Below are 23,603 nucleotides of genomic sequence, written 5' to 3' on the forward strand. Positions count from 1 at the left end.
CAAGTAAACAAGAGAGATGGGCTGGAATACTCCATTCCCGGTCCAGCCACGGACTACAGATGGGACCAGGCTAAACAAGCTCAAGTCGCGGCTTGCTTCTCATACCACTTCTTAAACCTAGCCTTCATCCTCGCCGCTGGATCCCAAGTCTGCTCCTCAACACCAACACAGTCCCAAAGGACTCTCATCAAAGGAATCTTCTTCTTCCGAAGTTCCTTGATCCTCCTCTCGAGAACCCTCAATGGTCTTGCCTCCAAAGTCATGTTAGGCTGAAGATCCTCAAGAATCTTAGCCATAACTGATCATCCTCACGAAGACATTTCCACAACATAGACACATGGAAAACCTTGTGGAATGCACGCATAACCTTAGGCATTTCTAGCCTATATGCTACCGGTCCCACCCGCTCAATCACTCTGAACGGATCCATATTCCTCGAACTCAACTTAGTCTCTGTCAATGACCTGTTCGGACCCCGTAACATGGCCATCTTGAGGTACACTCTGTCTCCTACCTGAAAATCAAGATATCTCCTCCTCTTATCAGCATAAGTCCTCTGATCCTGAGCTTCCTTCATGTCCAGCTTGAGAACCCAGATCTTCTCTGAGGTCTCCTGAACAAAATCCGCTCCGAACATGCTCCTCTCCCCCACTTAAGTCTAGCATAACAGTGTACGACATGGCCTTCAATACAAAGCCTCATAAGGAGCCATCTTAATACTCACCTGATAAATGTTGTATTAAGCAAACTCTACGAGGTTCAGGTGATCTGCCCAATGGCCACCCCAATCCAACACACACATCCTCAGCAAATCCTCCAGCGTCTGGATCGTCCTCTCTGACTCTCCATCGGCCTGGGATGATAAATTGTACTCATATGCACCTTAGTGCCCATCTCTGCTTGAAATGCCTTCCAGAACACTGAAGTGAACTTAGAGTCCCGATCAAACACAATACTCACTGGCACCCATGCAACTTGACTATCTCCTTCACATACTTCTTAGCCAAGACTGCTGCTCCATCAGTCTTTTTAATGGCCATAAACTGTGCTGACTTAGTTAACCGGTCCACAATGATCCAAATAGCATCAAAGGTCCGAGACACGGACAACCCTACCACAAAATCCATCATGATCATATCCGATTTCCACTCAGGAATGGGTAGACCTTTAGTAACCCGCCTGGAACCTGATGCTCATCCTTCACTAGCTGACACACATCACACCTCGCGACCTAACTAGCTACATCCTTCTTCATCCCGATCCAGTGATAATACCTCTTGAGATCAAGGTAAATCTTAGTCGCTCCTGGATGAATAGAAAACTGCTCGCATTAGCCTCTCTCAGGATCTCCTACCTCAACTTCTCATCCTTGGGCACACAAATCCGACCGTGTACCAAGATAGTACTATTAGCTGAGACCTGATACTCTGAATCAACATCCTTAGAGGCATTCACCAGCCCCAAATCCTTCTCCTGAGCCAACCGCACCCTGCTCAGAAGATCTGCTCTATTAACTGCTTCCAAACCCAACGGTTCCTGAGAAATAGCACACAACCTCAAAGCACTGATCTCTCCTATCAGAGACTCCATCTCCTGCTCCTGAGCCGAAGCTACCCTCTTCCGACTTAGAGCATCCGCAGCCAAGTTAGCCTTACCAGGGTGATAAGCTATCTCCAGATCTTAATCTGCCACAAGCTCCAACCACCGCCTCTGTCTCAAAATCATCTCAGGCAGAGTAAATATATACTTAAGGCTCTTGTTGATACGATTTCCCCTAGGATTGGACTCTGTTGAAGGCTGATAACCGAGTGACAGGTGATGTGGATGGAATGTGATGATGAACGGATGGTTTTGGGTGATGATGTGTGAAGATCGAAGTAAGAAAACAATGGTTTGATGGAGATAGATGTTTAGGTGGTTGATGGAACGAAACAAGTGAAGAGTTTCTATGTCACAAAGTGTTTAGAAACCCAGAATTCAAGAACGCATTCAAGAAATCAAAGTGAGGAAGAAAGATCAACAATTCATGTTACAACATCATTCTTCGATAAAGAACAAAAGAGGCGTAGCTTTGGGTTTTAAACACCCTAGGGCTCGACACTCCAAACAACAAGAAGTGCAAAACCAAAACAACAAGACGTTTAAGGAAATAAGAAAAACAGCAAAACGTCTAGGCGACCTGTAGTAGTACAGAAGTCGGCTGAACTAGTACAGAAGTACATTATTCCCCCTTTGGTAATGATTTCTAGATAACTCGACGTAGTGATCCATTTGCCTCATTAAAAACCATGCTGAGAAAACCCATTGGGACAAAACTCAGCTATGGGAAAAAGAGTACAAACTTCACACCTAAGTTACCTAGTCCTCATTACCGGGTGAAGTCTTCAAGGTGGATATGTTGAAGACTTGGATCCTTAGTAGGTTGAATGACCCGTCAACTATGAGTGAATGAGCTTCCTTTGCCATCTCCTTAGCTCTTGAACGAGTGATCCTTCCCACCACCTCCGGTTGCTCTGCAGCCTCTAGCTCCTTGCTTGCCACGATCATATCATCCTCCCCCTCTTCAAAAGGATTTGTCCTCAAATTGGAATCTGCATAGTAAGGGAGCAAGTCAGAAACATTGAATGTAGATGATATGGTATACTTACCTTGAAAATCAATCTGATATGCATTGTCATTGATCCTCCTGATGACTTCAAATGGACCATCAGCTCGTGGTAGAAGCTTGCTCTTCCTCTCTTCTGGGAACCTTTCCTTGCGTAAGTGAATCCACACTAAGTCTCCTTCTTCAAAGATGAGCTCCTTTCTACCCTTGTTCGCATGCTTCTCATATTGCTTGGTCCTTTTCTCTATGTTCTCCTTAGCTTTAGCATGTATCCTCCTCACCTGTTCAGCCTTTTCTTTGCCATCAAAGCTACACTTCACACTTAAAGGTAAAGGGATCAAGTCTAGAGGTGATTGTGGATTAAAACCATAAACAATTTCAAAAGGAGAAAATAGGGTAGCAGAATGCTTAGCGTGATTGTATGCGAACTCCACATGTGGGAGACATTCTTCCCATGATTTGAGATTGCTCCTCACTAAGGTCCTGAGAAGTGTAGATAGCGTCCTGTTCACCACTTCGGTTTGTCCATCTGTTTGTAGGTGACATGTGGTTGAGAATGAAAGCTTGGTTCCTAGTTTAGCCCATAACGTCCTCCAGAAGTGTCCTAGAAACTTGGTATCTCGGTCTGAGACAATTACTTGAGGCATTCCATGTAGGCGTACTACTTCCCTGAAAAACAAGTTAGCTACAATAGCAGCATCGTCCCGTCTTGTGACTTGCAATGAAGTGAGCCATCTTGCTAAACCTGTCAACCACAACAAAAATAGAATCTCTACCATTTCTGGTTCGAGGTAAGCCAAGAACAAAATCCATAGAAATATGAGTCCAAGGTTGAGAAGGAATTGGTAGAGGAGTGTACAAGCCGTGAGGCTGTACCTTAACCTTCGCCATTTTGCAGATATGGCACCTAGAACAAACCTTTTCAACGTCTTTCTTCATTTGAGGCCAATAGAAGTGTTCTTGCAGTCCAAGTAGAGTCTTTGACACTCCGGAATGTCCAGCTAGTCCACCTCCATGAGCTTCTCTGATCAGCAGCTCTCTCATGGATCCTCTTGGTATACACAATCTATCCTTAAAGAACAGATATCTATCCTGCCTATAATAGTTCTCAAAAGCAAACTTATGGCATTTGCCATAGCTCTCAGCAAAATCAATGTCAGTCTCATAAAGTCCTACTATTTCAGCAAAACCTTCTAACTTAGAAGACAAAGTAGAAATGAGCGTGTACCCTCCTGGATAATGCATCTGCGACTACATTATCTTTACCTTTCTTGTACTTAACCGTGTAGGGAAAAGTCTCAATGAACTCCATCCATCTAGCATGTCTCTTGTTGAGCTTATGTTGTCCTTTGAGATGCTTCAGGGACTCGTGATCAGTGTGAATAACGAACTTCTTGGGCCACAAGTAATGCTGCCACGTTTGAAGAGCCCGAACTAATGCGTACAGCTCCTTGTCATATGTAGGATAGTTCAATGTCGATCCTCCTAGCTTCTCACTGAAGTAAGCTACTGGCTTCCTATCCTGCATCAAAACAGCACCTATACCCACTCCGGAAGCATCACATTCAATCTCAAAAGTTTTCATAAAATCAGGAAGTAAGAGAATAGGGGCAGAGATAAGCTTCTCTTTTAGGGTTGAAAACGCTTGCTCCTGTGCTTCCTCCCATCTGAATCCTACATCCTTCTTGACAACTTCTGTAAGTGGCGCTGCAATAGTACTGAAGTCTTGCACAAATCGCCTGTAGAACCCTGCTAGTCCATGAAAGCTCCTGACTTCTGCCACGTTTTTGGGTGTTAGCCACTCCTTGATAGCCTTGACCTTCTCATCGTCCACTCTAACTCCTTCTGCACTGACAACAAAACCTAGAAAAACAACCTCAGTAGTACATAATGAACATTTAGAAAAATTAGCAAAGAGGGATTGAGAACGAAGAACATTTAGAACTTGGCGGATGTGTTCTAAGTGTTCTTCTAGACCTTTACTGTAGATGAGTATGTAGTCGAAATACACAACCACAAAGATGCCTATGAACGGTCTGAGGGCATGATTCATTAAGCGCATGAAGGTGCTAGGAGCATTGGTGAGACCAAACGGCATGACTAGCCATTCGTAGAGCCCTTGCTTGGTCTTGAAAGCTGTTTTCCATTCATCTCCTTCCTTCATTCTGATCTGATGATACCCACTCTTCAAATCTATCTTTGAGAAGACTGTTGATCCACATAACTCATCCAACATGTCATCTAATCTCGGAATTGGGTGTCTGTACTTCACTGTGATATTGTTAATAGCTCTGCAGTCAACACACATCCTCCATGAACCATCTTTCTTTGGCACAAGCAATACTGGTACTGCACATGGACTGAGACTCTCTCGGATATGTCCCTTACTCATCAGCTCTTCTACTTGCTTCTGAAGCTCTTTAGTTTCTACTGGATTAGTTCTGTAAGCTGGTCTGTTCGGTAAAGCTGAACCTGGTACCAAATCAATCTGATGCTCTATCCCACGAATTGGAGGTAAGCCTGGAGGTATCTCTTCTGGAAACACATCCTTATACTCCTCTATAATCTCTATCATCTCGCGTGGAAGCTCTCCTGCGGACTTAGTACTGGTGAGTGTTTCCTTGTACACAAACATGAATGTGGTCATCTCTGGATCAAATAGCTTGTTGAACTCGCTGTGATTGATGTACAGGCTGTGAGACACTTTCTCTGTATCCTTGCGGTTCATGTGAAGCTGGTCCTTGTAGATTTCACTGGGTGTAAGCGGTAGAAGAGTGACCTTGCGTCCTTTGAACTCAAACGTTTGCTTGTTGGTGTAACCATCATGGAACACTCTTCTGTCGAACTGCCATGGTCTTCCCAAAAGGATATGACTTGACTTCATTGGAATAACATCACAAAGCAGCTCATCCTCATACTTCCCAATCGCTAGTTTCACCATTACTTGCTGCGAAACTGTCAAAGCACCCTTGTTGTTCAACCACTGTAGCTGATAAGGTCTTGGATGTGAAGTAGTCTTAAGATTAAGCTTTTGTACCATCTCTTCACTAGCTGCATTAGTACAGCTTCCACCATTAACGATCAAGGTGCAGACCTTGTCTTGAACCATACACCGTGTGTGAAATAGGTTCTCACGCTGTCCTCTATCATCTGGGTGAACCTGAACACTTAAAGCTCTGCGAGCTACCAACATCTCTCCCATGACTGCTGGTTCACCTTCTTCACAGAGTTCAGACTCTGATTCACTCTCTGAACTGTCTACTGGCACAATCTCTCCTCCTTCTTGAAGAAGAAACATCTTCTTGTTTGGACAGTCTCTGGAATAATGCTCCATTCCTTGGTATTTGAAACACCTAATATGACTTGTAAAGGTACTACTCTTGGGCTTTAAGTCGACTTTAACCTCCTCTTTGACTGTGGCTGTCACGGGTTTGCTGTCCTTGGTGAAGGCGGGTTTGCTGAACTCCCTCGGCTTGGACATGTTAGGCGTGAATGTAGACCTTACTCCCTTTCTCTTGATCTGCGATTCAATCAGCTCTGCCTTATGTACCATTTCTTGCACATCCTCATAGTCCTGCAACTCTACCTTGTCTTGAATCTCTCTGTTTAAACCCCCAAGAAACCTCGACATAACCATGTCTTCACTTTCCCTTAGATCAGCCCTGATCATGAGTGTTTCCAGCTCCTGATAGTAGTCTCTAACAGACTTAGTGCCTTGAATGAGATGCCTAAGCTTGTTAAGAATCTCCCTCTGGTAATGAGTAGGCACAAACTTCTTTCTCATCTGCGTGACTAACTGTTCCCATGTAGTGATAGCAGGCTCTCTCTGTCGATGTCTAGTAAGCCCCAACTGCTCCCACCATAACAAAGCATAGCCATTGAATTCGGATATGGCTATCTTCACCTTGTTCAACTCAAAAGTACCTTGAACCTGAAAGTTGGACTCCATCTTTCTTTCCCAGTCTAGATAAGTTTCTGGATCATTGGTTCCATGGAAAGAAGGATACTGAATTTTAAGGTGCTTCAGCTGCTGCCTCAAAGGATCATAATCCCTGCCATGATCTCTGTTTCGGTTTCTCCTCATTGTCTCTTGACTATGATCTGAAACTTTTTCTTCTTCAGAATACTCCCTATCTGACTCAATGTAGATTCGATGCCCAGCTACTTGTTCAGCTCGTCGTGGGCGTATATGTTCCCTGCCGGTTCTGCGTTGCTCTCTTTCTGTACCCTGAGTGCTTCTCCTCTGATTGAAACAAGTCTCTCTTCCCCCAGTAGGTGACTTAGCTGTTCTAATCCGTGTGTGCTTGGAAGAGGTTCCTACGTGAGCCTTTCCTTTAGCTAAACGAAGGGCTTCATTAGGCTAGGCGGTTCTGTAGAACTCTGTTCTGAAGCACTAGATGCTTGAGCTATGTCTTTGAACTGTTTCTCAAACTTGTTACTGAGCTGCTCCATCTGTTGCTGAAACTGAGTAGACATTAACTTGTTTGCTTCTGCTATTTGCTTAGACATGGCTTGATTCAAAGCTTCCATAGCTTCTGGAGATAGCTCCATTGTACCTGCAATCCAAAGAAGAAACTCGCAGTAACTTGTTCTTTGAATGAGTAAAACGGAAATAAACTCTAAGACTCTGAATTTTAAACAAGAAAAACACACGACTGCAGACCTAGTATCGAGCGACACCACAAGAGAATCGATCGACACCCAACCCTATAACGAACATACTCGAAATAATTAAACCCTAATTGCAGTCTAATTTCGAAACAACTCAAAACTAACTCCTAACTCAAACGAATCAACAAAAAAACTAAACCCTATTCGATCTAGACACAAACGAAACTCAAAAAATTCAAACCCTAAAACTAAACAAACGAAATTAAGAAAAAACTCAAGAGATTAGGGTTGTTAGAATCGCTTAGCCTTGGCACAGAGTTGGCTCTGATACCACATGATACGATTTCCCCTAGGATTGGACTCTGTTGAAGGCTGATAACCGAGTGACAGGTGATGTGGATGGAATGTGATGATGAACGGATGGTTTTGGGTGATGATGTGTGAAGATTGAAGTAAGAAAACAATGGTTTGATGGAGATAGATGTTTAGGTGGTTGTATGGAACGAAACAAGTGAAGAGTTTCTATGTCACAAAGTGTTTAGAAACCCAGAATTCAAGAACGCATTCAAGAAATCAAAGTGAGGAAGAAAGATCAACAATTCATGTTACAACATCATTCTTCGCTAAAGAATAAAAGAGGCGTAGCTTTGGGTTTTAAACACCCTAGGGCTCGACACTCCAAACAAAAAGAAGTGCAAAACCAAAACAACAAGACGTTTAAGGAAATAAGAAAAACAGCAAAACGTCTAGGCGACCTGTAGTACTACAGAAGTCGGCTGAACTAGTACAGAAGTACATTATTCCCCCTTTGGTAATGATTTCTAGATAACTCGACGTAGTGATCCATTTGCCTCATTGAAAACCATGCTGAGAAAACCCATTGGGACAAAACTCAGCTATGGGAAAAAGAGTACAAACTTCACACCTAAGTTACCTAGTCCTCATTACCGGGTGAAGTCTTCAAGGTGGATATGTTGAAGACTTGGATCCTTGGTAGGTTGAATGACCCGTCAACTATGAGTGAATGAGCTTCCTTGGCCATCTCCTTAGCTCTTGAACGAGTGATCCTTCCCACCACCTCCGGTTGCTCTGCAGCCTCTAGCTCCTTGCTTGCCACGATCATATCACTTGTGATCTGTAAACACCTGTACATTTGCACCATAAAGATAAGATCTCCAAATCTTCATAGCAAAAACTACAGCAGCCATCTCCAAATCATTAGTAGGATAGTTACCCTCATGCTTCCACAACTGCCGCGAAGCGTAGGCAATCACCTTCCCATGCTGCATCAACACACACCCCAAACCAACTCTAGATGCATCAGTATAAACCACATAGGGTTCTCCCTGCTCAAGCAAACCCAACAATGGCGTAGTAGTCAACATCTCCTTAAGGCTTGCAAAGCACTCCTCACACTCCTGTGACCAAACAAAAGGAACATATTTCCCTGTCAACTTAGTCATCGGGCGTGCCCTACTCCCAAAGCCCTACACAAATCTCATGTAGTAACCTGCCAAACCGAGGAAACTCCTGATCTCTGTGGCATTCTACAGTCTAGATCAATCCCTGATAGCCTCAATCTTCTCCGGATCTACAGAAACAATATGACCAAGAAAACCCATCTCACGCTGCCAGAAACTGCACTTGCTCAACTTATCAAACAACTTCTACTCCTGCAGCTTCTCCAGAACTGCCCTCAAATGCACTGAATGCTCTTCAGGACTCTTAGAATATACCAGTATGTCGTCGATGAAAATAATGACAGACACGTCCAGAAACTCCTGAAACACGCTGTTCATCAATCTCATAAACGCTGTTGGCGCGTTAGTCAAACCAAAAGGCATCACTACAAACTCATAATTCCCATACCTCGTCCTGAATGCAGTCTTCCTCACATCTGCCTGATCTATCAGAATCTGATGATAACCCGACGCCAGATCTATCTTGGGAAACCAAGTAGCACCTCTCAACTGATCCAACAACTCATCGATCCTGGGAAGAGGGTACTTGTTCTTCACAGTGACCCGGTTCAAACCCCGATAATCAATGCACAAGCGGAAACTCCCATCCTTCTTCTTAACAAATAACACCGGCGCTCCCCACGGTGATACATTAGGACGGATAAATCTCTTGCTCAACAAATCCTCTGGTTACTTCCTCAGCTCTACTAGACTAATAATCAAGTATGCTGACATCAACTCACCACCACCCAAATATCAACCCCTCTTGTTCGACCAAGATTTTCTAGTAACTTGCCTCTAAGGGAAACTTCTACAATACAGCTTATTCCAACGTAGCTTCCCGCTTAGCAATTATCCACAGCAAATCATCAATACGAGCGTAATCAAACAAACAAGTACCATATGTTCGCATATTTTGGTTCACCGCATAAAAACAATATGCAGGCCGCCAACTCAAACCACTTGACTTATTTCCCCCAGCAAGCTTACCAAAACCTTAAATCTAGCAACCCTGTCCTTCTCCAATGAATTTCATCTAACATCGTCGCAACTATTAGTTTATCCTGCCATGAAGGTTTCTCCTGAACATATGTACCTGGCAACCATGCCCTTTCCGGCTCATAACTGCTGCAGCTCCCCTTCCTGGGACTCCAGCACCACCAGCCTCACAATCCTGGCGCATCAGCCACACATTCATGACCGCACCGGTCATAGAACCCTGGCCCACCGGCCAACACAACTAAAAATATAAGACTAAACCACCATCAACTCTCGAGGTCTACATTCCGTCATTATGTTTATACTCACGTCCTAGGCATTGCTTGCTCCCAACTCCTCCACTCTTAGGTTGCAACCTTCGAGCCATACCGATCTCACTCACAGACCGATCTCAATCAAACTTGATCACCCACCAATGGAGAAACATCCGCTCTAACTGCATCTGTCCACCTATCCGCCTCTCTAGGCTCGATACTTTTTGAGAAGAATCTCACATGTATCATCTAAAATTGCTCCATCCTCCTAAGATATGATGGAAACTGCTCAACATCCGCAGCCCTTGGTTGCACCCCGCTACATGCGGCACAACTGGAGCCTGCACTGGTACCTCTCTCGATAACCGCTCCAACAGCACGTCAACAGATCCGCCAAGCGATCATCTCGACTCTGGCCTCCACCTGCTGCAACCCTTCACTTGGGTTCCTAGCACCCCCGGCACGCTCACCGGCTAACCCTCTCTGGTCCCTCCTGACAAGCTTGCGACCCTCTAACGTACCTCCTTGTGGAACTCTGGGCCACCAACTTGCTGGCCTTGGGAACCTGCTCGACCTCGACCACGACTACGACCACGCCCACATCCACAACCAACAACTCAAACACCTTTAACCGCTGCTCTTCCAAGAACAAAGACTAACAAGCATAAAAACAAACCAAAACCACACAAAGAAACATAACATACCATGGAATCTCATTGAAGGCTCGAAGAGGATGTTCTAGGACTCAATGCCACATACAATTAACTAAATCAAATAATCAATCTAAGCATGCAAATCTCATACATCAGCAACAGAAACACAATGAACCCATACCTAGAACCGTAAGGGCTCTGTACCAAACTGAAACGATCCGACCCGTTTTTTGTAATAAATAATAATAATATTAATAAATAATAATACATAATAAATAATAAATAAATAACTCAAAAATATTTATTTAAATATTTAACCAATAAGCATCGGAAAATGCCAATAATAATAAACCAATAATTAACCAGAATCATAGACCAAAAACTAGCAACTTAAACCATGGTTTTAACTCCAACATTCCAATTCTAGCAACCTATAATACACCAAAACATAACAACTAAGTCCCTAGAACATCTTCCTCTTCATTTCCATGATCCCAATGTCACACTTTGCCTCTACCTGCACCACAAACACAATAAGATGCATGAGTATTACCAAAAATACCCAGTGAGGCGATTCTCCCATCTACGAGCAATACACACAAACAAATCAAGAGTACAACTACAAATAAAATATAACAAACCAGCCATTAAACAGAACAACCAATAACACTTTCACCACACCTACACATCATCACACAAAACAAGTCATACAACTCAATCGCTTAGATAAGCTCATGGTCACGCACTCACCTTAACAAGTGATTCAAGAAACTAACTACAACCAAATGAGAGGCTCTCCAATATCTAAGAACAACCAAACTGGCTCCTACAACCAATAACAACAATAAACAAACACTGAAAACAAACTGCCAGAAAAAAACAGTAAAGAACAACCTCACAAGTGAAACTACGAAATCAAAACAAACCGTTAACTTTCTAATCCCTCCGGTGAAAAGCAAGATACGTCTAGACCCTTCCCACAAAATGTCAGCACGATCGGTTTTCAGATGAAACCGCTATCGATCCCGAAACACCCAATGGTCTCAATCCGCGAATGAGAAGAAATGCCCCACGAAACTGCCAATATCTCCTAGAATATTAATTCAAATTCACTTCTGTAAAAAGGAGAGTGTACGAACATCTCTTAGCTATATCCATACCAAAACTCAATACCTTTATAAACGATTTGACCAGTCGGATCCTCCTTCTCCCAAACTCTAACAATTATGTTTCTCTCTTTACTCTAAGGAAAAAGCTTGATCTCATTTTATTTCTCCTTTACACCCAATAACCAAGAGTTATCTCTCTTTCTCTCCCTCTCTCTGTTAACAATGTCGTCGGTAGTACAAAAAATAGAGGAGGCGTGACTTTTAGAAGGAGCTTAAGAGTTTTTGCTTTAATTAGATTAAAGCAGGATTTAATTAAACCAAAATTAATTAAAATCTACTTTTTAGGTTTACTTAACATATCACAAACACTATTCCTGAAACACGGATGTTACAATGTGTTAACAACTTAACATGTCTTATACACTTAAAATAAATTTGAATTTTTAAAACAAAAATATTTTAATTTATTAATTGAATGGGTAAACTTTATTTAAAGAGATTATAGTTTTTATTTACTTTAAACCTATAAAATCATCTAGTAGAACTTTTTAATAGTTTTTAGAAAAACAATTTTTTCTAAATAATGTTAATTTAATGTTTTAGAAAAAAAATCTTTTGGATTAATGAAGATCGTGTTGCTAAAGCAAAGAGGTGAAAAGATCAATGAAAGATTCCTTATGAGATATGGAAACTTAAGGTAAAACAAAGAGGAAACAATATCGAAATATGGAAACGTAGTCCTAAGTCATATCGACACTAGGACGTGAGTGTAACTCACTATATATAAAGAAATACTCAAAGCTTGTATATCATCACTAGACGAGGATCCGCTCGATGTGCGGATAAATTAAATTAAATATAACAAAAATTTATTAAAATTTATTTTACGTTATTTACAAATTTTATTTTTGTTATAATACACTGATTTATATCCATTTACAAATTTTTATGTATGTTATTATTAAAAGTGTATTTTTAACACCTAAATATATTCTATGTTACAAATATATCTTTATCACCACCTAGAAAATGTCTATATGAACACATTAAGCTAACTATTTTGACTTTCACTTTTACTTAGTTTTTTAATTACTAAAATTGTTGGCTCAAAAAATATTTTGAATAAAAAATATATAATATAATCTACTGATCAATGATGTATCATCACAATAATGTAATCACCATGGAGAAAACCTCGGCTCCACCCTCATCTCTTATGGAGAGAACCTTGCGTCCAACCTCCTCCACCATGGAGAGAACCTTGGTTCCGCCTTCCTCCCATGGAGAGATAACCTTTCGTCCAACCTCCTCCACCTTCCTTCCTTATGGAGATAACTTTTTGTCCAACCTTCTTCACAATAGAGAGAACCTCGGCTATGCTCTCCTCATGTGTGGAGAGAACATTTTCACATCTTTTTGCTATCTCAAAATGACTTGTTTCAACAACCAATGAAAGTAAAAACATTTTTCTAACGTCCCAAAATCTTTTGATATGTTCAATTTCTCAATGTATTCGTGGAAATGTCTTTCACACACCATGATGTAGCCTCTTTCTCTGTAACGCCTCAACCACCACCTTGCTTAGTTAGGTCATGTCCACTCTCAGTCCATGGGACCACCTTCCTAAGTGGGTCCAACATCTATTCCCATCCCGTGGACCCATACATATTTGATTGCTTTAAAAACTTGTTACCGACTCTACAAATCAACAATGATATTTTCCTGAGTTTTGTCCACACTTGCACAGTTTCGACAATCACTTCCAGGAAGGTCACTCATCATGAAGTTCCCTCAGGACCCTTGACCGAAAAATAAGTACATTTTGGTGACATATGTGGCCAAATTAATTCTTTTAAACCTTTCCGCAAACCATGGTGTCACAGTCTTTGAGCTCATATGGATCTATCAACAACGATTTTTTTTTCCAATCTATCTAGCTACATTTGTTGTAAGCTTGTGTTTGATTAGCCTATTTTATCCATCCATTAGGTTGATGAGCTTCTACTCGTTATCTCCCTTTGGGATTGAACGGATAATGGTAACAATTATGTTTGCAAAAAAAAAAAAAGTTTATGACCAACCAAATAACCAATCAAGGTTAGAGAAATTAGAAGAAAATTAACTTGACATAATTAAAGAAACAATAGAAAATTATAAGCACAATAATATATGAATCCCAAATAATAAAAAGATGAAAATATAAATTAAATAAAATAATCAAAAAATACTACATTAAATTTTAAAATACAGTATTAGGAAAAGAAGAGGCATATATTAATCTTTTTTTTGGGTCAACATATTAATCTTACCTATTACCAACTGAAAAGGGATAAAATAGGAGAAAAATTTTGTTTAGAAAAATAAGAAAAATTTACCTTCCCTAAACCTTAAACCCTAAACTTCTATGTTTATAGAGAAGTGAGTATTTACAAAAATTTAGAATAAAAAATTAACTGTATATTTTCCTTAATCCTTTTTTCTATTTTTGTAGAATTAATAACTTAAAAATAAAATAAGTAAATAATATTATAATTTGGGCAATTCTCAAAAATAGCACAAAGTTAAGTTTTTCTTCCAAGCTTAGCACACACTCTCATATTTTCCAAAACTAGCACACATACTCTAATTAAATATTAAATACTAAAATTATTAATTCATCATCAATATTCTACGTGCTTTCTTAGCCCAAGTGAAAATCACATACCTCTTCTCCACATATCTCCGCCGTCTCATTGTTGAGTGCTTACATGAGATCGGAGCTTCGACAAAATCGCCGGCGATCAATTGAAGCATTCATGTCTGCTGACATCCGCAGTTCCAAGCTGTCGCATGTGATCAAATTGGAAGATAAATCTGATTTTGAGAAGCTTCTCTCATCGGATAATTGGATCTCCATAACAGGCTGTCTCTTTTAACCTGAAGAACTCCACAGTTTCCTGATTCAATCTACGCTCAATCTGCTTCTGATGCAGATGTTGCTTCCTCTCTTCCTTCAATTCGTAATTTTCTCCCTCTAATGGTGATAACAACGGAGAGAGTGAGAGGGAGATGATACTTAAGACGTTTGAGATTAGGAGAAATTTGACAAAGGAGATTATCAAAAATATTTTAGAGAGGAAAGGCAGATTTGGGATTAAGTATACAAGTAATGTGACTGATAGTTTGGGTAATTTTGTTGTTCATGTGATGATTGAAGCTGTAGCGTTGAAGTGGTTGCCGGAATTTTCAGATTCAAAGGTTTATGAAAATTTAGGAAGGATTCCGCAAAATTCAGGAAAGCTTTCTTAAACTTCAAGGTAACTTTCATAAAAAGTTAGGATTTCATGAGGACACTAAAGAAAGCTTTCCTAAACTTCAAGGTGACTTTCATGTTAACGGAAGCAGGAAATTGGAGTCACCACCATGCTGGAGACTTTGAAAATCTCATCACCATGCTTAGGTTTAATTTTAGTAGTGTAATCCTCTAACTTATTGTTATGTAGTATCTCTTATGTTCATAACATTAGATTTGTTTTAAGTGCTATTAACAAGGATTTTTATTCTGTTTTTTCTTCTTGTTTAAGTTCTATGTATTTTTTAGAATCCTTTCTGATTTCTTGCATCTTGAAAAACCAGCATCCAACAACACTTTCCACGAAATTTAGGAAAGATTTTACGAAATTCAGGAAAGCGTCATTAAACTTTAGGATGACCTTCATTAAAAAATTGGAACTTAAGGATTACCTTCATAAAAAGTCTGGATATTGTTAAGTGATATCATTACCTCTCACTAATAGAGTAATCTTTCACATATTGAGGCAAAACACCAAAAACACATTTATTTAAATTTTAGGAAGGATTCAATAATATTTAGGAAGAAAACCTTAAACTTCATGATAGCCTTCCTAAAATATTTAGGAAGAAACAAAATCAAAATTTTTAATCTTTCATATATAGATAAAATATCATGATGTGCACAAAATAAAATCAAATATCACTCACCAAATAGAGTAATATGTGGTACATTATGGCAAAACATAAACTAAAAGATCCAAAAACTCATTTCTTTAGATTTAGGAAGGATTTCACGATGTCTAGGAAGACATTCTTGCAATTTAGGAAGATTTTCCTAAATAATCAGAAATCCCAAAAATGAAGATGATCATAACCAGAAGATGCTCCCCCGCTGTACTCTGCATCATCAACACTACTAGCCAACTCCATCATCGACGAAGTACAAGCCGAAGACGATGACAAACTTTTGTACTCTTTACCAACTGCTTTGTTATCAATGACATTATATCAAACACTTGGTATGCAACAACTTTGGTATCCACATAGGAGAGAGTAGCACTCAAATACACATTTCAGCTTCAAGATTACCCATGATTTTCCATTTCATTCACAGTTCAGATTCCAATACCCAACATTCAAGCCACCACTCATAATCAGATTTTATTCATTACCCAACATTTCCTAACAATTTCAATACCCAAACATTGGTTTAGCTCTGAGACCACCACTCTTAATCAAACGTACATATCGTAGAAGAATTTATTCTAGAATCTCAAAGAAGGTTCTGGCTGAGAACAGAGTAACGAGGACCTCGCGTCTCCGTTACACGGCAACGACGTGGCGTCTCTGACCAATCTTCGTTCTTCTCAAAACTCTTCCATCTTCATTCTTCATTTTTCTTCTTCTTCCATCTTTGTTCCTCCTTTATTTCTTCTTCCATCTTCGTTCTGCTTCTTCTTCTTCATCTTCTTCCAATAATCATCAGATCAGATTGACTGCAAATTTGTCTAATTTTTTAATTAAAAGCCATAAGAATCACGTCAGAAATCTCAAAATCTAAGATCAAAACTGATATATGAAGAAGAAGAAGAAGATCGGAAGCTTCACGTCAAACATCATTGGAAGCTTTACTTAAGCTTTCAAAATTGTAAGTAACAAAATAATAATTAATTTTATTATTTAATAAAAAATCATAATAATGCTACTTTTGGAATATTTGAACTTGTGTGCTAACTTTGGAAGAAAAACATAAATTAGTGCTAGTTTAGGGTATTTCTCTTATAATTTCGAATTTTATGAAATATATATATATATATATATATCCTTATAATTATTTAAAAAACTTTGTAATTTTTTATATTTTTTTGTAATTTTTGATAATTATCTTTTTATATTATTAATATGTTTTAAAACAAATATTTTGTTTTTGTTGTAATCAAATTCCTCCTATTAAATATTAAATTTTACACATGTCAAAATCTCAGATTGATAACTTGGCACATGTCAAAATCTTGTTAAAGACTAATTTTAAAACCCAACTTTATATAATAAGATAATCTCTTCTTCCGAAATCTTAACCAAGTTCGTGTTCTCCGATAAAATAAAATAAAAATTACTCAGATATTATAGAAAAATAGGAATATTGCTGGTGTATTATACATTTTTAAAAATTATTCATATATTTAGTGTTATGGGTGTAATTACAATTATCATCCTGGATTAAATTTTTATTTTTAATTTTAAAAATATTAAGAAAATACACATTAGCAAACTATTCTACGTCATACAACAGCTGAGATATAATGTTTTGTCGCTGACTTATAACAAAAATAAACTGAAAGTAAACAGCTGAATTTTATTACTCTACGGCTGGGTTATAATACTCAAGTGAAAACGAAAGGTCTCGTAGATTCATATGACGGCTGAGTTATAATGTTTTGTGGCTGACTTATAACAAGAAATAAACTGAAAGTAAACAACTGAATTTTAGTACTTGACGGCTGAGTTATAATACTCAAAGGAAAATGAAAGGTGTCGTAACAAGAAATAAACTGAAAGTACACGACTGATTTATATTACTTCACGGTTGATTTATAATACTTAAGAGAAAACGAAAGGTCTCGTAGATTCATATGACGACAGAGTTATAATGCTTTGTGGCTGACTTATAACAAGAAATAAACTGGAAGTAAACTGCTGAATTTTATTACTTGACGGCTGAGTTATAATACTTAAGGGAAACGAAAGGTCTCGTAGATTCATATGATGGCTGAGTTATATTGCTACTCGGCTGTATATAAATCACTCAGCCAACACAAACCTTGTTCGAGAACATATAGCTCAGCTTTAGCTGATGGCTCAATGCGTTCAATCCGTAGTCATCGAGAACCAACTTCACAATTTTGTCGTGCGTTGTTTCCGCATCTATCTACAAAACTCTACACCCTCTATCATTGGTGTTAAATATATTTATGTGTTTCTTTACCCAATTATTGGAAACAACAATTACCGGAACTGGATTCATGAACGAAATTGAAGAAGAATGAAGAAAATGAAGTTATGGATATCTCTGTTGATGTGAAGAACAAGTTGATGAACATGTAAATCCTTCACTTTTGAACCAGGTGTAGAAGAAGAGTCGAAAAAAGACATTTCATATTTCCTTAGAAGATGATGACATGGAATGATGACATGTAAATATGTGTGCGGCAAGTCAGCCACCAAATGAACATGTAAATCAGCCTAATTAAATCAGCCATCAAACAAAATTATAACTCAGCCGCAACATGAATACTATTACAATAATTAAAAAAACAAAAAAACGGCTGCCAAACTCAGCCGCTTAATGTCATAACTCAACTGAAAATTTGTAACTCAGCCGTAACGTTTAATAAGTCGGCCATAACTGAATGGTATTCTAGTAATTAATCTTTTGCTACTAAGTCAGCCGTAAAATGGCTGAGTTTTCCAATAAGTCAGCTAATGACGGCTGAGTTATAGTATTTAATCATAACTCAGCAGTAACGACATCTCATAAGTAAAAGCCATTGTTAATAACTCAGCCAGCCGGAGAAAGTTAATTCAGCCGTGTCGAAGTATTAACTCAGTAAAAATTTTGACGACTCAACCATCGAATAAAAACTTAGTCGTACTTATGGCTGAGTTATGCTCTTAAGTCAGTCATTTTCTCATAACTCAGACAGATTTCATTAAGTCAACCGTAACTACATGCTGATTTATGCTCTTAAGTCAGCCGTCCTTTCATAACTCGGCCATTTTCCATAAACGAGTCTAACACCGGAAGATCCGTGCAAGAGCTAAAGATCGCATACACCACAATTATATGTGCAATTGCAACCTTTGCGATTGTGATGATGGAGATTTTACAGCTCAAGAATAGATGGGATAGCTTGTTTGGAAAGAAAGCGAAAGATCTAAAAGCTTATTCAACAAATTCTATTGATGTGGTCTAGTTTTTATTTTGCTTTTAATGTCTTAGTTAATTATTATCATTTGTCCACTCTTCTTCTTCAGTAAAATTCTAGGCTTGTTAGTCATTTTCCCTTTTCTTTTACATAAGTCATTCTTTGGTTTTACTTGTAGAAGATGAGTTAAGTTCTTTTATTCATTAATTAATTTTCTCAATGGAACTAACTGAACATATAACTGGCCATTATTCGTTTCTTCCCCTTATGCGAGTTTGTAACGGTGTAAATTTTCTGTAGGAAGCTTACACTGTTTGTATATCCTTCAAAGTCCTCAGTAGATATACTAAAAAAAAAAATGATGTGAGAAATAAGATTCGGACATACTCAAAGAAAACATGTGAATTCCTTTGCATTAATTTTTATTTTAATGCAAAAACAATAAAGAATGTGTTTTCATAATATACATCTCTCTTTATATTATGAATAAATTACAACTCTATCTTTAATAAACAAAAACAATGGCTTACTTAAAATTAACATCTTTCATAAATTAAAATATATATATGAATAAATTACAACTATATCTTTTCTTTGTTCTTTGAGTTTATCTTCTCAGATAATAATTACCACTAGGCTTTTGGATATACATGAAACTAGAAAGAATTCCTAGTTCCAGAGTCGGTAGGAGAAGCCAATGTTTATATATATATATTGGAGGCAGAGAGAGATCATAAGAAGATCATTGAAGACACGAAGAAGGCGAATATTACTTGGTCTTCGTACGTTGTCGTTAGAAAGAGAAAGCAAAAAGTAGTACTTAGAAAAAGAAGCGTTAACACACATCGGATCTCGGAGGATAATCTTTATCATCGATGGAGGGGAGGAAGAGCCACGAAAGTGGAAAGATAGCGTCGTGTTCAGAGAGAGGAAGGAGAAGAAGTGAAGAAGAGAGACTGTCTCAAAGATGGAGGAAGAAGATAAGAGATGAATACTACGATGGTACATCATCATGGAAGAGGGACAGAAAACACAACATCTCTTGGTCGTCGTTGTCACAAAGAGGAAGAAGAATTGAAGACAAAAGTTGGAGATCAGATGATCTATCATCCATGGAAAAGGGAAAGATTGCACCGTCTTCATGGAGAGGAAGGAGAAGAAGAGATGAATATGACGGTGCATCATCATGGAAGAGGAAGAGCAACGGAAAAGACAAAATCTCTTGGTCTTTGTGGTCACGAAGAGAAAGAAGAACTGAAGAGTTACATCGGAGAAGAAGTGAAGACAGGCGAGATGATGCAACATCATGGAAGAGGAAGAGCAACGGGGAAGACAAATTCTCTTGGTCTTTGTGGTCATCACGAAGAGAAAGAAAAACTGAAGACTTACATCGGAGAAGAAGTGAAGACAGGAGAGATGATGCAACATCATGGAAGATAATTGAAAGAGCAAGCAAAAGAAAAAGAAGAAGGGAGGGAACTGATGAGATACTTAACCACGATGTGTTAGAACAAGTTATGTTGCGACTACCAGTGAAATCCCTGTTGAGATTCCAAACCGTGTCTAAACACTGGAGAGGTACGATAAGGTCCAAATCTTTTAAGGAAAGACACATGTTGCATCAGAAAACCCAGGAACCCAAAGTTGTGTGTTTATATTCTTATACAAGGTATAGAAGCTGGTATAGGAAAGTTGCTCTAAAGACTATGAGGTTGGAGTGGTCTTCCGCTTGTCTAGTAGAAGAAGAAGAAGAAGGATATCATATTAGCGATGATAAAGGGATACCTACTAGCGACGAATATGGGAGTCCTTCTGATAGTATCGATGGTCTTGTCTGCTTGTATGCCTCCACAAGAGAAATTACAGTGATAAACCCAGCCACGAGATGGTCCTACAAGCTTCCTCTTGCCAACTTTCAAATAGACAACAATGACTCAGAGGTCCCTTTGCCAGGATTTGGAAAAGACTACGTTACTGGAACACACAAAATAGTGTGGTTACATAATATTAACAAGTACAATACCACCTTATCATGCGATATATTCGATTTTGAAGTCAAGCAATGGAGGCAGGTGCCTCCACCTCTTCCTGAACATCGCTTAAACAACACCAACTTACCAACTTTTGCAAACGGATGGCTTTATTGGTTCCACCTAGACTTGACCAAATTGATTGCTTTTGATCTTCACACGGACATGTTTCAAGTCATTCCAAATCCTATTATTGAGACATTATCATCATCCGTTGTTGATATGAGCTTCGGTAGCATAGACGACGACCGTCGTCTTGTGTGGGCTTTAGAGACAAATGGAGATGGCATGCAACACGTTTGGAGGCTCACTAACCACAACACTGGTGGGGCATTATTGAAAATGGACAAGTTGTTCTCCATTGACTTGAACAAGATTAACCCCACTTGCTATACGCCTCATGATGAGACTTCACTCTTCCACCCTGCGGCAATTTCCAAGAATGGTAACAAGGTGATGCTCTTTAAGCAATTCCTGGAGCCCCTCCTATTTCAACCCCCAAACTCTACATATCACATCTTGTCTTGTTCTCCTCTTCGTGACAGTCTCCTTGTTCCTTTTTTTCCAAGTTTAGTCTCTCCCTTTATGAGTTAATTTCAAGTTCTTAAAATGGATTTTAATTAGTGTCACATTATATGACATCTTGTTGAACGTTGTCATATTTTTCAGTGCAAGTTTCAGACTTAATTTGGATTATTTTTGATCATCTATTAGTTCACCATGATGCTTCTTCAAAGGATATTAAGAAGAAGTGCTTGGATCTCATCCTACTTGTGTGGTTTTTCATTCTATTTTCCTTATCTTTTATTTATTTAAGTATTCCGTATTCGGTTTCTATTTGGAGTTTCCTAATATTGTTATAGTAGTGCATGGTTATAGAGTTCTACGTCAAAGTGGATTTCAAATATATATTCTGGAGGATAATTTCCTTGTAGCCATAGAATAATACAATTATCGATAATTAGTAAAATTACGATTTAGCAAATCTCTTTGTGTTCTAATTTGTTTGACGAGGATGGAATTGGAATACAAACACTACTTTACTTGTTCAAACCTGCTTAAGAGAGAATAGACCTCATGAACGACGACGATATCAAACATTGACGGTAACTTGTTTGATTCGCGGTCGTCAAAAAAAAAATTCAGTCTTAGAAAAAAAGTATTCTGCAGCTCAGAATCTTCGATAGTACAAGTGAGTATAATCTCGTATAAGGGGTTGTCCTTTTTATATCTAATATGAACTAGATAAAAAGCTGCGCTAGGCCACAGAAATATTTTTATAATTTGTATTAATTTATTCTTAGTCTAATACATTTTTATTTAGAATTATTTTTACTTTAGCTTATTACAAATGATTAATTTATTTACTTTAATAAAAGTTTTAAAACTATTACTGAGAAATTCATTTTAAAAAAGATTTATTTATTAGATAAATATATGCATTTATAAGAAAGTTTGAAGGATAACTAAGATCATGTTATTTCAACTTTATCATTTTTGGAAACTAAATATCAAACATTGCAGCTAAATGATATTTATATGTTTGCAAAAAAAAAAAAAAAAAATGGAGCAAAATCTTATATCTCTCGACAGTAGTTTTCTAATATGTTAGGTAAATTAAAGGTAAAAGCTAACGTTTTGGTGCTTAATAATCGAAGGATAAGAAAAAAAAGATTAAAATAAAAATTTATATATAAAAAAAAAGAATGTCATCTCTGTTCAGAATTTGTATTAAGACACCAAAAACCCCACGCCAATCATATTACATTTTTTTTTTTTGTTTTTTTTTTTTTGTCGAGTGTGAGAATGTGTTTATTATTATATATAATCACATCACAAGTATTTCCTTTTTTTTTTTTTTTTTTTTTTTCGCTCTCTCTCTCTCTTTACCTCCTCTGTTTTTATTTTCTTGCTCTGTTCCAATGGCGGAACAAAGCTGGATAAGAGGACCAATCATTGGGCGAGGCTCAACAGAAACGATATCAATTGCAATGGCAAACTCCGGTGACTTCTTCGCCGTCAAGTCCTTTGAGTTTTCTTCAACGGAGTTTTTTCATAGAGAAGAACCGGATCCTCTCAAAGTAGAGCTCTCTTCACATATTCAAGTACACTGGGTCTCATGTAACGGTGGAGTCCGAAATTTTCGGTGGAGAAGGTGAGAAGATGGAGAATAAAAAAAACTTAGTAAACGTTTTGGGTTTCGTTTACTACCTGTTCGACGAAATGCCTCTGAGGAGGTATGTATGGTTCCTTAGAAATTTTTGTTTTCAAAATTCGTCTTTTTATTTCGTGTTTTATTTTTTATTTTTAGAGTCATATATAATAGAGGATTCTAAATAGAATACCCCATACAATCTTAACTCAAAGGCAGGCACCAAGATTCAAAGAAGAAAACGAAGAGTTCAAGAAGGAGTTCAGAAGAAGCTAGAGAATATGGCTCCACGATGGTCCAAGAAGGAGATTGAAGAACTACTAAAGGGTTATAATGATGGATCCTCATTCGTATCTCTGAGTTATTCGACATTCTCCTGCAAACGCACTCCTTCCGAGTGCAAAGCCAAGATTGATGAGCTCTCAAGAAACGTATGTAATGCATCGTTTTCATGTTCAAGACTTTGGACTTGTTTGTTAAGTTTCCAGACTTTTAGCGTCTCTTTCTTTATCTTCTTTTCCAGCCATGGTC

General features: G+C 38.3%; 1 protein-coding gene and 1 long non-coding RNA gene across 2 annotated transcripts; one reads left to right on the forward strand and one right to left on the reverse strand.

Annotated features, from left to right (window-relative positions):
* Window positions 1–10,869: 10,869 nt before the first annotated feature.
* Window positions 10,870–12,073, reverse strand: LOC147943886 (uncharacterized). The gene is made up of 4 exons (XR_015557067.1): window positions 11,756–12,073; window positions 11,509–11,659; window positions 11,333–11,408; window positions 10,870–11,099 (listed from the first exon to the last, which is right to left on the reverse strand). It is a non-coding gene; the product is annotated as an uncharacterized LOC147943886 (long non-coding RNA).
* Window positions 12,074–19,633: 7,560 nt separating this feature from the next.
* LOC147943887 (putative F-box/kelch-repeat protein At1g12870) lies at window positions 19,634–21,626 on the forward strand. The gene has a single exon (XM_087450682.1). The coding sequence runs from the start codon at window positions 19,766–19,768 to the stop codon at window positions 21,512–21,514; it is 1,749 nt and encodes a 582-aa protein (XP_087306808.1). The 5' UTR covers window positions 19,634–19,765; the 3' UTR covers window positions 21,515–21,626.
* The last annotated feature ends 1,977 nt before the right edge of the window (window positions 21,627–23,603 follow it).

The sequence above is a fragment of the Camelina sativa genome, chromosome 5 (genome assembly GCF_030686135.1).
Source record: "Camelina sativa cultivar CO46 ecotype springtype chromosome 5, ASM3068613v1".
In the NCBI taxonomy this organism is placed as follows: Eukaryota; Viridiplantae; Streptophyta; class Magnoliopsida; order Brassicales; family Brassicaceae; genus Camelina; species Camelina sativa.

Coding starts and splice junctions, on each gene's coding strand:
- LOC147943887 (XM_087450682.1), top strand. CDS start 19,766: ATGGAGGGGAGGAAGAGCCACGAAAGTGGAAAGATAGCGTCGTGTTCA.